The 11,805-nt window shown below is 46.3% G+C and overlaps 1 protein-coding gene and 1 non-coding gene across 7 annotated transcripts in view; both read right to left on the minus strand.

Moving 5' to 3' along the window:
* The window catches only part of Srcap (Snf2 related CREBBP activator protein), a 47,953-nt gene extending 38,685 nt beyond the window's left edge, over positions 1–9,268 (minus strand). The window contains exons 1-4 of one of the 6 annotated variants that reach the window (XM_008823840.3): positions 7,856–9,266; positions 6,118–6,191; positions 4,390–4,649; positions 1,749–2,000 (exon numbers count right to left, since the gene is read on the minus strand). In XM_008823840.3, coding sequence (XP_008822062.1) covers positions 1,749–2,000; positions 4,390–4,443 — 306 coding nt within the window. In that variant the 5' untranslated portion in view covers positions 4,444–4,649; positions 6,118–6,191; positions 7,856–9,266. Of the gene's footprint in view, positions 1–1,748; positions 2,001–4,389; positions 4,650–6,117; positions 6,192–7,415 lie in introns of all 6 variants that reach the window. The other 5 variants (XM_017795791.2, XM_029559075.1, XM_017795790.2 and 2 more) reach the window with 5 other exon arrangements.
* Positions 8,758–8,897, minus strand: LOC115068586. Its single transcript, XR_003847926.1, has one exon. It is a non-coding gene; the product is annotated as a small nucleolar RNA SNORA8 (small nucleolar RNA).
* Positions 9,269–11,805: the final 2,537 nt, after the last annotated feature.

An 11,805-nucleotide genomic window follows, 5' to 3' on the forward strand; every position in this document is an offset into this window, starting at 1 on the left:
ACCCAATGTTACTGACCTCTAGTCTCCACATGTATATAAACACATGTACACACTTGACAAACACCTACACACAATAAAACTAATAAAAGCAAGTATGGAGGCACATGCCTTTAATCCCAGCACTTGGGAGGTGGAGGCAGAGGCAGAAGCAGGAAGATCTCTGTGAGACTGAGGCCAGCCTGGTCTACATAACAAGTTCCAGGACAGCTAGGGCTGGAGAGATAGTCTAAAAAAGGGATGGGGGAGATCAGGGGGTCATCTTCACTTAAATAGTGCAAGGCCAGCTTAGGCTACATGAGATGTTGACTCTTAGAAAAAAAAGGGGGCTGGGCGTGGTGGCACATGCCTTTAGTCCCAGCACTTGGGAGGCAGAGGCAGGTGGATCGCTGTGAGCTCAAGGCCAGCCTGGTCTACATAGTGAGTTCAGGTCAGCCGGGACTACAGGGAGACTGTCTCAAAAAGAAAAAAAAAAAAAAAAAAAAAAAATAAAAAGGGGGCAGGCACAGCAAAATGACTCATCAGGTAAAGGTGCTTTCTGCCCAAGCCTGGTGACCTCAGTTCTATCCCCAGAAGTCACATAAAGGTAGGAGGCGAGAACTCAAAGTTGTCCTCTGACTGCCGTAGCATGTGAGTGTGACTGGGCACACATGCATACACACACAGAAAATAGTAATAAAAAAAATCAGTCAGGCCTGGTAGTACAGGCCTTTAATCCCAACCCTTGGGAGGCAGAGGCACGTAGGTCACTGTGAGTTCGAGGCCAGCCTGGTCTACATATAGCAAGTTCCAGGCCAGCTGGGGCTATGGGAGACCATGTCTCAAACACACACACACATACACACAATTTATAGAAGCATGAAGGTTGATGGGCACCAACCCAAAGTTTTAAGGAAAGGGATCCAGAGAATAGGGATCTGAAGAATATACATTTCTACTGAGCTCTGAAGTGATGCTGGTAAGCCCAAGAACTGCACTGAACAGATAATTTAACAGGCTAGGCTGGAAAGTTGTACATTTTAACAGCCTCACAGTGTACAAAGCACTTTCATATATAAGTCCTTCATTTCCTTCTTTTCTGTTTGGTGATTTGTTTTGAAACAGTGTCTCACTATATAACCTAGGCTTGCTCTTACTCAAACTCTTCAATCCTGCCCCCAACCTCCCAGAATGCTGGGATTACAGGTACAAGTAGCCACTTATGCCTTTACTTCCTCTCCCCTCCCCCCACCCCCCAAACTGGGTCATGTAACTAGACTGGCCTTGAATTTCCAATACTCCATCTCCCAGTTTGGGGATTATGGATGAGAGCCACCATACCTGGCTTTAATTCCTCATTCAATTTAAATCTGGTTAGAGTGCTCAGGATATAATTCAATGGTAGAAAACGTGCCTAGCATATACACAAAGCCTTGAGTTCAAGCCCCAGAACAGTGTAAGGAGAAAACTAAAAAGTTTTAGAGCTAACATCTTAACAGACATCACAACTTTGAAAGGGAAATGAAAAAGTCGGGGTGGAACTCAGTGATAAGAAAACTTGCTTAGCAAGTATGAGACTCTGGGTCTATTAGGCCTCAGAATGACCAAAATAAGTAAATTAATTAAAACAAATAAAAATAAGCAATATATTCAAGATGATGCAATAAGGAGCCCACACCCTAAATCCATGACAATAAACAAAGACACATAAAATACCCATGAGACATGAGAGATAACTCCCAAGAATCTTCATGTATCTTCCCAATACATACATGTTTGGCCTGCTCTGCGATTTCTGCATGGCTCTTCTCCCACTTTGGGCCCTTGTTGACCAGGTCAGCAGACTGGGGTAAGCTGAACCCCTCCAGAGGAACTGTGGCACCATCTGGTGGGCCTGGAGGTCCATCCAGAGAGGAATCTTGAGCTATGTGCTGGGGAGAGATGCCACCTGCCCCACTAGAAGCTGGGGAACTAGATGAGGCAGGGGACACAGGATTGCTGCCTGTCATGCCGTCCGACACCATCTAGAGAAAAAGAGAAGATAATGGAGAAAATGGATAAGCATTGTGCTAAATGTTTTAAGTACATTATTCTGCTCTATTTCACAACAAAAACCTTAAGAATAAGATATCACTCTCATTTCTTTTTTTTTTGGTCTTTTTTTGAGACAGGGTCTCTTTGTAGCCCCAGCTGTCCTGGAACTCACTATGTAGACCAGGCTGGCCTCGAACTCACAAAGATCCGCCTGCCTCTGCCTCCCAAGTGCTGGGATTAAAGGCGTGTGCCACCACACCTGGCTTATTTCTAATGTTTATAAACACAAACACCTAAAATGTTGTTTTTTTTGAGGGAGTTGTTATAAGACATAAGACAGTTTTCTTATGTAGCCCAGGCTGCCCTGAAACTTGCAATCCATCTCCCAGGTGCTGAAATAATGGGCATTTACCACCATACCTAGCTTAAAAATGAAGTTTTTAACAAGGTGCTTAAATGGCAGAGCCAATTTTATAATAGACATTTAACAAGCAAGAGTTACATACTAACACATAAAACTACTTAGAATTCAAGACTACTACAAAGCTAGAGATGTAGCTCAATGGTACAGCACTTGCCTAGAACATGCAAGGTCCTAGTTCTATCCCTAGAACCACACCACAAAAAAACAGTATTAAAAAAAGGATTACTGCCAGATGTGGTGGTACACACCTTTAATAATTTCAATTTTGAATAATAATTTCAATTCTTCTTTTTTTTTTGTCTTTTTGAGACAGGGTCTCCTTGTAGCCCCAGCTGTCCTGGAACTCACTATGTGGACCAGGCTGGCCTTGAACTCAGAGATCTCCCTGCCTCTGCCTCTGCCGGGATTAAAGGTGTGCGCCACCACGCCCAGCCCATAACTTCAATTTTTAATGATCCTTTCAGGACCTTGATTTCACTCACATTAAAAAAGACTATCATACAATCCACCTCCTCACAATTATGAGAATCACCTATGGAGAATGAATCTGAGCTAGCTACTATACACCAAGAAAAAGACCACCTAATCTTTTCACTGGGGATACAGGGTTTAGAACTGGCTTCTCAAATGCTCAAACATTACTTTACAAAGTACTGACTACACAAGCAATAATTGGACAATAAAGTCCTACTGAAATATGGAGAATGAAGAAGTTCACAGAATTCACCCAATGCACCAAATTCCTACCTCGGCTAATGACTAAGAGCACATATCACAAAGTTTTCCAGTTGCTAAGAAAAAATTTAAGTATCAAATCCACTGGAGCAGTGAGAGTGCTTATCTGGAATGTGCAAAGCCCTGCCACTCAATTCCCAGAAACAAATTTGAAAGTCTGGGAATGTGGCTCACTAGTAAAGAGTTTGTCTAGCATGAACGAGACCCTAGGTTCAAATTTCAATACAGCAAATAAACTATCAATTGAGCTGCCTGTGGGGCAGGCCTGTAATCCCAGCACTGAAGAACCTAACGTAGAAAGACTGCTTCAAATTCGAGGCCAGCCTGAGGTACACAAGGAGATAAGACCCACCCCATACACCCTCTCACTCCCATAGTTCCCACCCCATCCCTTTGTATTTCTTTTCTGAGACAAGTGTCTCATGTAGTTCAGATGGGCCTCTGAAATTTCCTGTGTATCTGAAAATGATCTTGAACTTTTGATCCTCCTGCTTCTACCTTCCAAGTGCTGGAATTACAAGTGGCACATTCCTTTAATCCCATCACTAGGGAGCCAGAGTCAGGCAGATCTCTGTGAGTTCAAGGCCAACCTGGTCCACAAAGTGAGTTCCAGGCCAGCTGGGGGTACAGGAAGGCCCTGTCTCAAAAAGACCAAAACAAAAACAAGTGTGCACCACCATACCTGGTATATGCAGTGCTGGGGATCAACCCAGGGCCTTGTGCATGATAGGCAAGCACTCTGCCAACTAAGCTACAACCTAATCCCACAAGAAATCCTGTCTTATTAAGGGCGGGGGGAGAACCCTATTAAATGTAAACCTTTTCAAAACCACATTTCTTCCCTATTCCACATTTCCTTGGTAAGAGGATGCTGCAGTTAAATCTTTCTGTGTTCTAGTTCCAAATGAAATTAAACTACTCTTGAAGCCTAGTCTTTGAAGCATTTTGCCCAGTCTCCATTTCCAGCCTGGCCTAACAGGTAAGCCTGTTACCTTTTTAAGGTAACAAAGAACTTTTGCATTCTTAGAAATCAACATTATGCTAATGTGAAATACAACCTGAGTATCTAACAGGCTTGACATGGCACAGTCAATCTATCTGAGCACTGATGACTGTCCAAATTCAGCTATTCAGATAGGTAAGACACATAACACCAGTTCTGCCTATACGCCATCAGTCCACAGAACATAAACAGAGAAGGACCCTCCCCACTTTCAAACCTGTGTCTGTAGGATTGGGAGCTGAGGATGAGCAGGGGAGGGGCTGCTCTGCATGGTCCCACTCCCAGGCTCCTTGTTGGATGCCTGAAGAATGACTGAGTTATCACCGCTGCTGCAGGCCGAGGGGCTGGTGTCCGGCTGCAGGGCATGCTGGGAGCTGGCCTCATTCTGGGCCACCAGCCACCGGGACCTGCCTTCCAGGGCCCGGGGCCCACCAGGGCGTCCCAGCCTCCGCTCAGGTCCACCAGCCTCTGGAGCACCTATAGTTGGACAAAAAGAGTAGAAATAAAATTAAAGGGTATTAAAGTGGTGGGTTTTTTCTTTCTTCTTTAATTTCTTGTCTTTTAAAGGTAGATACAGCCTAATCCTAGCAGAGGCAGGCAGATCTCCTATGAATTCAAGGCCAGCCTGGTCTACATAGTGAGTTCCAGGCCAGCTAGGGCTACAGGGAGACCCTGAATCAAAAAGACCAAACAAAAAAGATAGATGGGGCCTTGATACATTGCCTAGGCTGGCCTAGAACTCGAAATCCTCTTGCTTCAGCCTCCAAGAGCTGGGGTTAAGAATTGTTTTCAGAGGGTCTGAAGAGATGGCTCAGCAGTTAAGAGCACTAGCTGCTCTGACAGAGGATCAGTGGTTTCCAGCACCCACATAATGGCTTACAACTGTCTATAACTCTAGTTCTGGGGGGTCTGAAACCCTCTTCTGGCCTCCATGAGCACTGTACAACATGGATGCACCTACATACATACAGGCAAAACACTCATATATAAATTGTATAAATTAAAAAAAAAAAACCACAATTGTTTTCCAGGGCTAGGGATGTAGCTCAGTTTGTAGAGTACTTGCCTAGCTTTCATGAAGTACTGGGTTCAAGCCCCAAACTACATAAAACTACCAGGGTGGCACACATCTGCCATCTCAGTGCTTGGGTAATAGAGGCAGAAAGGTCAGAAATTCAAGGTCATCCCTGTCTCAAAACAAAACAACAAACAAACAAACATTCAAAAAGGGTACATGCCTTTAATCCCAGCACTAGAAAGGCAGAGGCAGGCAGATCTCTGAGTTTAAGGCTAGCCAGGTCTACACACACGAGTTCCAAGCCAGCTGATGCTATGCCTGTATTAAGACCTTGTCTTAAAAGAAGAAATATGCTAGGTGTGGTGGCTCACACCTGTAATCTCAGCCCTTAGGGGTGAAGGCAGGAGGACTGCCTGAATTAGACTGAGACCCTGCCTAAAAACAAACAAAACATAGGGCTAAGCATGTAGCTCACTTGGTACAGTGCCTGCCTAGCATGCACAAAGTCCTAGATTCAGTCTTCAGAACCACATAAAATTGGAAGGCATGGTAGCACATCTGAGGCAGGAGGATTGGAATTGTTCAAGGTCATTCTAGGTTACACAGATAAAGAACTTGAGGCCAGCCTGAGCTATGCGAGATTCTGTCTCGGAAAAAAAAGGAAGTGGTAGGACAAATCCAGACTCCTGCCAAAATACTGAACTTGGGACTCTAAGTATTCCCAATGGTAGTGCCAAGGTGACCACATCATCCACCCACAGACCCAATTCCATTGTTACACCACCATCATCAAACCCTTCACAGAAAACTCAAATGTAAAGATCCCCACCACTCTCCAGAACAAAAACACAAATATTAACCTATTGATCTCATACAGTTTCTCCCATTAGTATCAGCACACAAAATTTTATCTGAAGGTGAGCTCACCTGTGTGAGCTGAGACCACACCCCCTGTGAAAGTCTGCACTTCCACGGTGCTGCCGTAATGAGAGAAATCACACCTAAAACAGGAGAGGAAAGCAGGAGTGAGGAACCAATCCATATTCCACATTTGCTAATACCCATCTAAACTTATTTATGCCAGCTTTCTGAGACTTTCAAGTACATCCAAGTTAGTTCATCCAACAGGAGTAGGAAAACCTCATGCTTCAGAAAAATAGAAATAATGGGCTGAGTTGCAGTTCACTGAGAGGCCTTGGGTTTGCCCCCTAGTACTGCTAATTTAAAAAAAAAAACGGAAGTAAATCATGTTTTGTGAAGATAATTCCACAGGACTTTAGCATTGTGCTAGATGAGAACAGGGATGAAGACAAAAGTTTAAAAAGCTGAAGTGTATTAGACACCAACCACAGAACGAAGGGCAAAAACAAGCCAGAAACAAATGTCACATCCAGAAACCCAAAATGGGATGCTACCCAAGCCTGGTGGCACACACCTTTACTCCCAGCACTCAGGAGGGAGAGGCAGGCAAGGCCAGCCTGGTCTACATGGTGGGCTCCAGGCCAGCCATCAATACATGGAGAAACTCGTGTCTCAAAAACAAACAAAAAAACAAAACAAAACAAAAAGAACGCTAGATGCCTGGCAGCCTGCTTGTCTTTTCAGTGAGGACTTAGGAATAAGGGCCGAATTCCCAAGAACAGTAAGCAAACGGGCAAGGAGACATCCAAGAACTTCAGAAACAGCTAAGAAGCAGACAGGCAGCAAGGGCTACACAGTGCGACACTGCAAAAACAAAAACCCGGCAGCAGGCAGGAAAGGCTCCACTGAGAACCACGCGCCGGAAACAGGCAGGGTAAACCCACACAAGGCCCGGAAGTGTTTGCTCAGTGCTTAAGGCAACTCCTTAACTACGGTGCGATGCCGCCAGGATTCACCAGCCACAACATTCCCAGGACCAGAGAAAAACGGAACCCTAGAGGCCTGAACTCTTGACCCCAGCCTTCAGCATTGTTTCCCAGCGGCCCCCAACAGAGTGACCCAGCATGACCCCTGACCTCTGCCCAAGTTTTCACCACCCCAACAGCCCCGCCCCCCAACCTCCCACCCCACCCAACGTGCGCGCCAGGCTGGGGGAGGGGCCCGCGCGTGCGCGGCTGGAGGCGGAGTGAGCCGGCTGCGCGCACGGCCTGGGGGCTCCCGCCAGAACCCAAACCCACACGCATGGGTCACAGAATGGGAAGTCCAGTGTCCACGCCCGTCGGCAAGCCCCCACACCAACAGACCGCAAAAGGCCGCGGAAGGAAGGGTCGCCGCCGCCGCCAGCTCCAGTCTCCTGAGTGGATGTGGTGGGCACGCGACCCGACTGCTCGTCCCACGCCCCCCTTCCTCTTCCCTCTCCCGCAGGGAGACCGGCTGGCTGGTGGGCAGAAGTGCACCTGAGTCCGTCCTCTCAGGGCTCGCTCACTCAGGCACGCGTGCGCAGAAGGGCAGGAGGGGGCGAGGAGACGCGCCGGGATCCGCTGCCACCCGGCCTGACCCCCCCTATGGTCCCTATGGGCTCGCGCAGACAGCCTCGCTCACCGGCCTCAGGGCCCCGGCTGAAGGTGCGCGCGCAACACCCCGGGAAGGTGGGAAGGAGGCGACAGTACAGATGCGCGCGCAGCCACCCGTCAGGGGAGGGGGGAACTGAAGAGCCTCCGCCATCTTGTCTTCCTCTCCTTACCTGCGTCCTCGGGGGCGTGCTCACCACCCCCCTCCCGCCGAGGAGGGGGGAGGGCCCCCTCTCGCCCGCCGACTTCACGACCTTAAATTCCCTTGGGGGCTGCGGCTACAGCCACCCCTGTACGTCTGCTGCTTCCAGTCACGCTACGGAGGTGCGATCAGTGGGTTGGAGAAAGAGGAGACTACTCCAAGCGACCCGCCACCGCCACTCCCGAGGCCTCACCAAAATGGCCGCCGCCGTCTTGGCCGCCACCACCACCACCACCACCACAACCACCAAGGCTCGCTATCGCTATAGCCGGCGTGGCCCGTTTTCTCGCGAGAGACAGTAACTAGAGGATGGAGGGGCGGGCAGGCTCACGTGCAGGCGTAGAGAAGCTGTCTGGGGCGCAAAGCACCATGGGAGATGTAGTCGGCTGGGAGGCTCCCGGCCGTCTTGCCACTGTCCACTGGAACTATCTTTTGGGCCTTGGAGGGTTATTTGTTTCTGTTTTTCGCTGATCATCCGGTGAAATGAAACGAATTATCAGTGTAGCCTGGGCCTCCTGGTTCTCATGGCAGTTCACTTTTCTAGCACTGTTTTTCCACTATTTCCCATACACCTCTATCACTGGTTTGCAAACTTCCCACGTTAAGAACTCCCTTAAGAATCTGATTTCTGCTGGGTGTGGTGGTCCACATTTTTAATCCCAGAGGTAGATGGATCTTTGTGAATTCAAGGCCAGCCTGGTCTACATAGTGAGTTCTAGGCCAGTGAGGACTACGTAGTATGACTCTATCCCAAAACAAAACAAAGAAAAAATAAACAAAAATCTGATGCCCTCATCTCAGAATTGAACAGGAATAACATCTGCCTTCAACTGATGAGGCTATTTTGTGCATTATCTTTTTTTATATATATGCAACTGTTTCATTGGAAATACCAGGTTTAATAGGCACCAAAGCTAAGAAAACCAGCGATGCCAGATAGTGAATTTCTATCGCACTGTTCTATGAACACATCAGCAGGAGGGAGCTGTTGAGTGCATATACCACGCAGTGCATTATCTTTTTAGTTCTAACAGTACTCCAAATAGTTTTATATTTTACAAAAGAGACTCGGGTTAGCCACAGTGACAGAGGCCATGTGCCAGAGGCAGGAGGGTTAGGTATTAGTCCCAGGTCAGCCCGGGGTACACCACCAAGTAGCAGCCCCAGTCAGTGATACATGGCAAGACTATATCAAAATTACTTTTTTGAAATAGGCTCAGCAGTTGGTTCATCAGTTAAGAGCACTGGCTGCTCTTGCAGAGGACCTGGTTTGGTTCCCAGCATCCCCAAGGTGGCTGGCAACTGTCCCTAAGTCCTGTTCCAGGAGATTGATGCCCTCTTCTGGCCTCTGCAGGCAAATTTCCAATTTGCACACATTGGTGCATCTACATGTATGCAGGCAAAACTCTCATAACACATAAAAATAAATAAATCCCAAAAAATTAGGGGCTGGAGGAATGACTCATTAGTTAAGAGCACTGATTGCTTTTGCAGAGGATATGGGTTTGATTCCCAGCACCAACATGGTGGATAACAGCTGTCCTTAACTCGAGTTCCAGTGCCCTCTTCTGACCTCCAGGGGCATTGCATGGCATGGGTGCACTTACATATGCAGGCAAAACACTCATACACATTAAATAAATAAATTATAAAAATGTTTTTATCCAGTCTTTACAAGACATTGATTGCCTCTACATCACTCCAACATCCAGTATCCTTGGGTGTTCAATATAACACACTACTGTTGCCATCTGACTATCCTATCAGTGACTATCCTTTTGTTTGTTCCTAACAACTTTTGTTTGACACAGTAGTAAATTTCTGACAGTTCTTAAAACAATGGAGACGCCCCTATTTTGAGTTTTTTTAAAAAAATCTTATGTGTATGACTGTATTGCCTGCATGTATGTGAGTGCACCGGTGTCATGCAATGCCTCAGAGGTCAGAAGAGGGCTTCAGATTCCCCTGGAACTGGAGTTAAGGATGGTTCGTAGCTGCCATGTGGGTGCTGGGAATTTAACCCAGGCCCTCTGCAAGAGCAGTCAGTGCTCTTAACCGCTGAGCCAACTCTCCAGCCCCCTTTCTTTGAGTTTTATGATTGACTTTGTCTATATATCTTTCTGGGGGGCTGTTTTTAGTTTTTATTTTGTGTACTGAAGGTATTGGGGATGGAGCTGTTTTTGAGAGATGTGTAAAACTGTTCCATTCAAATAAAAGCTCTCCTGGATGCAGAAGAAAATATGTTTTTTAGGTTAAAAAAAAAAAAAAGGTTTGGACTGGAGGGATGGTTTGAGGTTAAGAGCACTGGCTATTCTTGCAAAGGACTGGGTTCGACTCCCAGCACCCACATAGTGGCAAACAACCAACTGTAGTTCTAGGGAATCCGATGCCCTCTTCTGACCTCTAGGCCTTTGCACAACATGGGTTCACTTACATATGTGCATACAAAACACTCATACAATAACTCACATGCCGGCAATACACTCATACACATAAAAATTAAAAAATAATAAGAAAATTTAAAGCCTCATTCAGCCCCCACCACCACTTTATCTCTTTACTGTTGGTTCCATTTTACATGTGAAAATTTTGTTGATTGAAAAGTGAATGATAGGGGCCATGTGGAGAGATGGCACGGCAATTCTGCCTGTTACTCCAGTTCCAGGGGATCTCTAGCCTTTTGGCCTCCAGGGGCACCTGCATGCTTCTGGTGCACATAAACCATGCAGGCACACATATGTACACAAAAATTGAAAGTAAATCTAAAAAGAGTGAGATACTGATGATATAGCTCAGTAGTACTGCACTTGCTTGGCACGTATTTTTAGCCCCTCCTCCCATCACCCTAAGAGTCTGCTACTAATTCCTTGCTATTGTGGCCTTGAGGAATCTATTTCATCTCCCTGAGCCTCAGGTTCTTCATCTGTCAAGTGAGAATAGAGTTCCTGATGTAAAATTGCTCTGAAAGCTGTGAAGAACCACACACAGTGACTGTATTTCAAGTTCTCAAAGTTTTTTTTAGCTTTTCTTTTTCTTTTTTTTTTTTTTGAGATAAGAGTCTCCCTATAGCCCCTCACTATGCCTCTATAGTGCTGGGATTAAAGGCTACACTACCACACCCTTGCCTGCTTTTTAATTTTTAAAATTTTTATTTTAGTGTATGTGTGTATTGCCTGCATATAGGTAAGTGCACCCATGTCATGCAGTGCCCACAGAGGTCAGAAGAGGCTGTTGGATCCCCTGGGACTGGAGTTACAGACAGTTCTTAGCTGCCATGTGGGTGCTGGGATTCAAACCCAGGTCTTCTGTAAGAACAACCAGTGTTCTCTCCAGCCCCCTGCTTTTTGTTTTTTTGTGAAAAGATACTGTGTAATTCAGGCCTGTCCCCATACTTGCTATGTTGCCAAGACTGGTCTTGAACACCTGATCTTTCTGTCTCTACCTCGTAAATGCCAGGATTACAAGCATATGCCATCACACCTGGCTCTTTTCTTGGCTTTTGGAGGGTCTTACTTGTTTGATTGCATATAAGATTTATTAGTTAATATCATTGGTAGGGTAGAAGATTCAGCAGTATGGAAGCCCTCATGAGTGCAGAGCCTGCTAGCTGTCCAAGGACTACAACTGGCTATATATTACTGGTTACATATTACACCCTACAGTCATCAGGGATGAGCTGCTTCTCAGCTACCAGGTCTTCAACTTCATCTGTATTAAACCTAGTGAAACCCCACTTTTTTGAGATGTAGGTTGTCTGACGACAGTCAGGATCTGCCACTTAATCCTGATTTTGCAGCTTGATACAAATGGACATGATTACTTGTCCTGGCCACTGTTCCCTGGGGCTTTCCAAAAGCACCTCAGGTACCTGTCTGAAACCTAGACTGGGGACAACATGAGGTCAGAGACATAAACAGGAGG

Source organism: Nannospalax galili, unplaced genomic scaffold, assembly GCF_000622305.1.
Source record: "Nannospalax galili isolate Female #2095 unplaced genomic scaffold, S.galili_v1.0 scaffold788, whole genome shotgun sequence".
NCBI lineage: Eukaryota > Metazoa > Chordata > Mammalia > Rodentia > Spalacidae > Nannospalax > Nannospalax galili.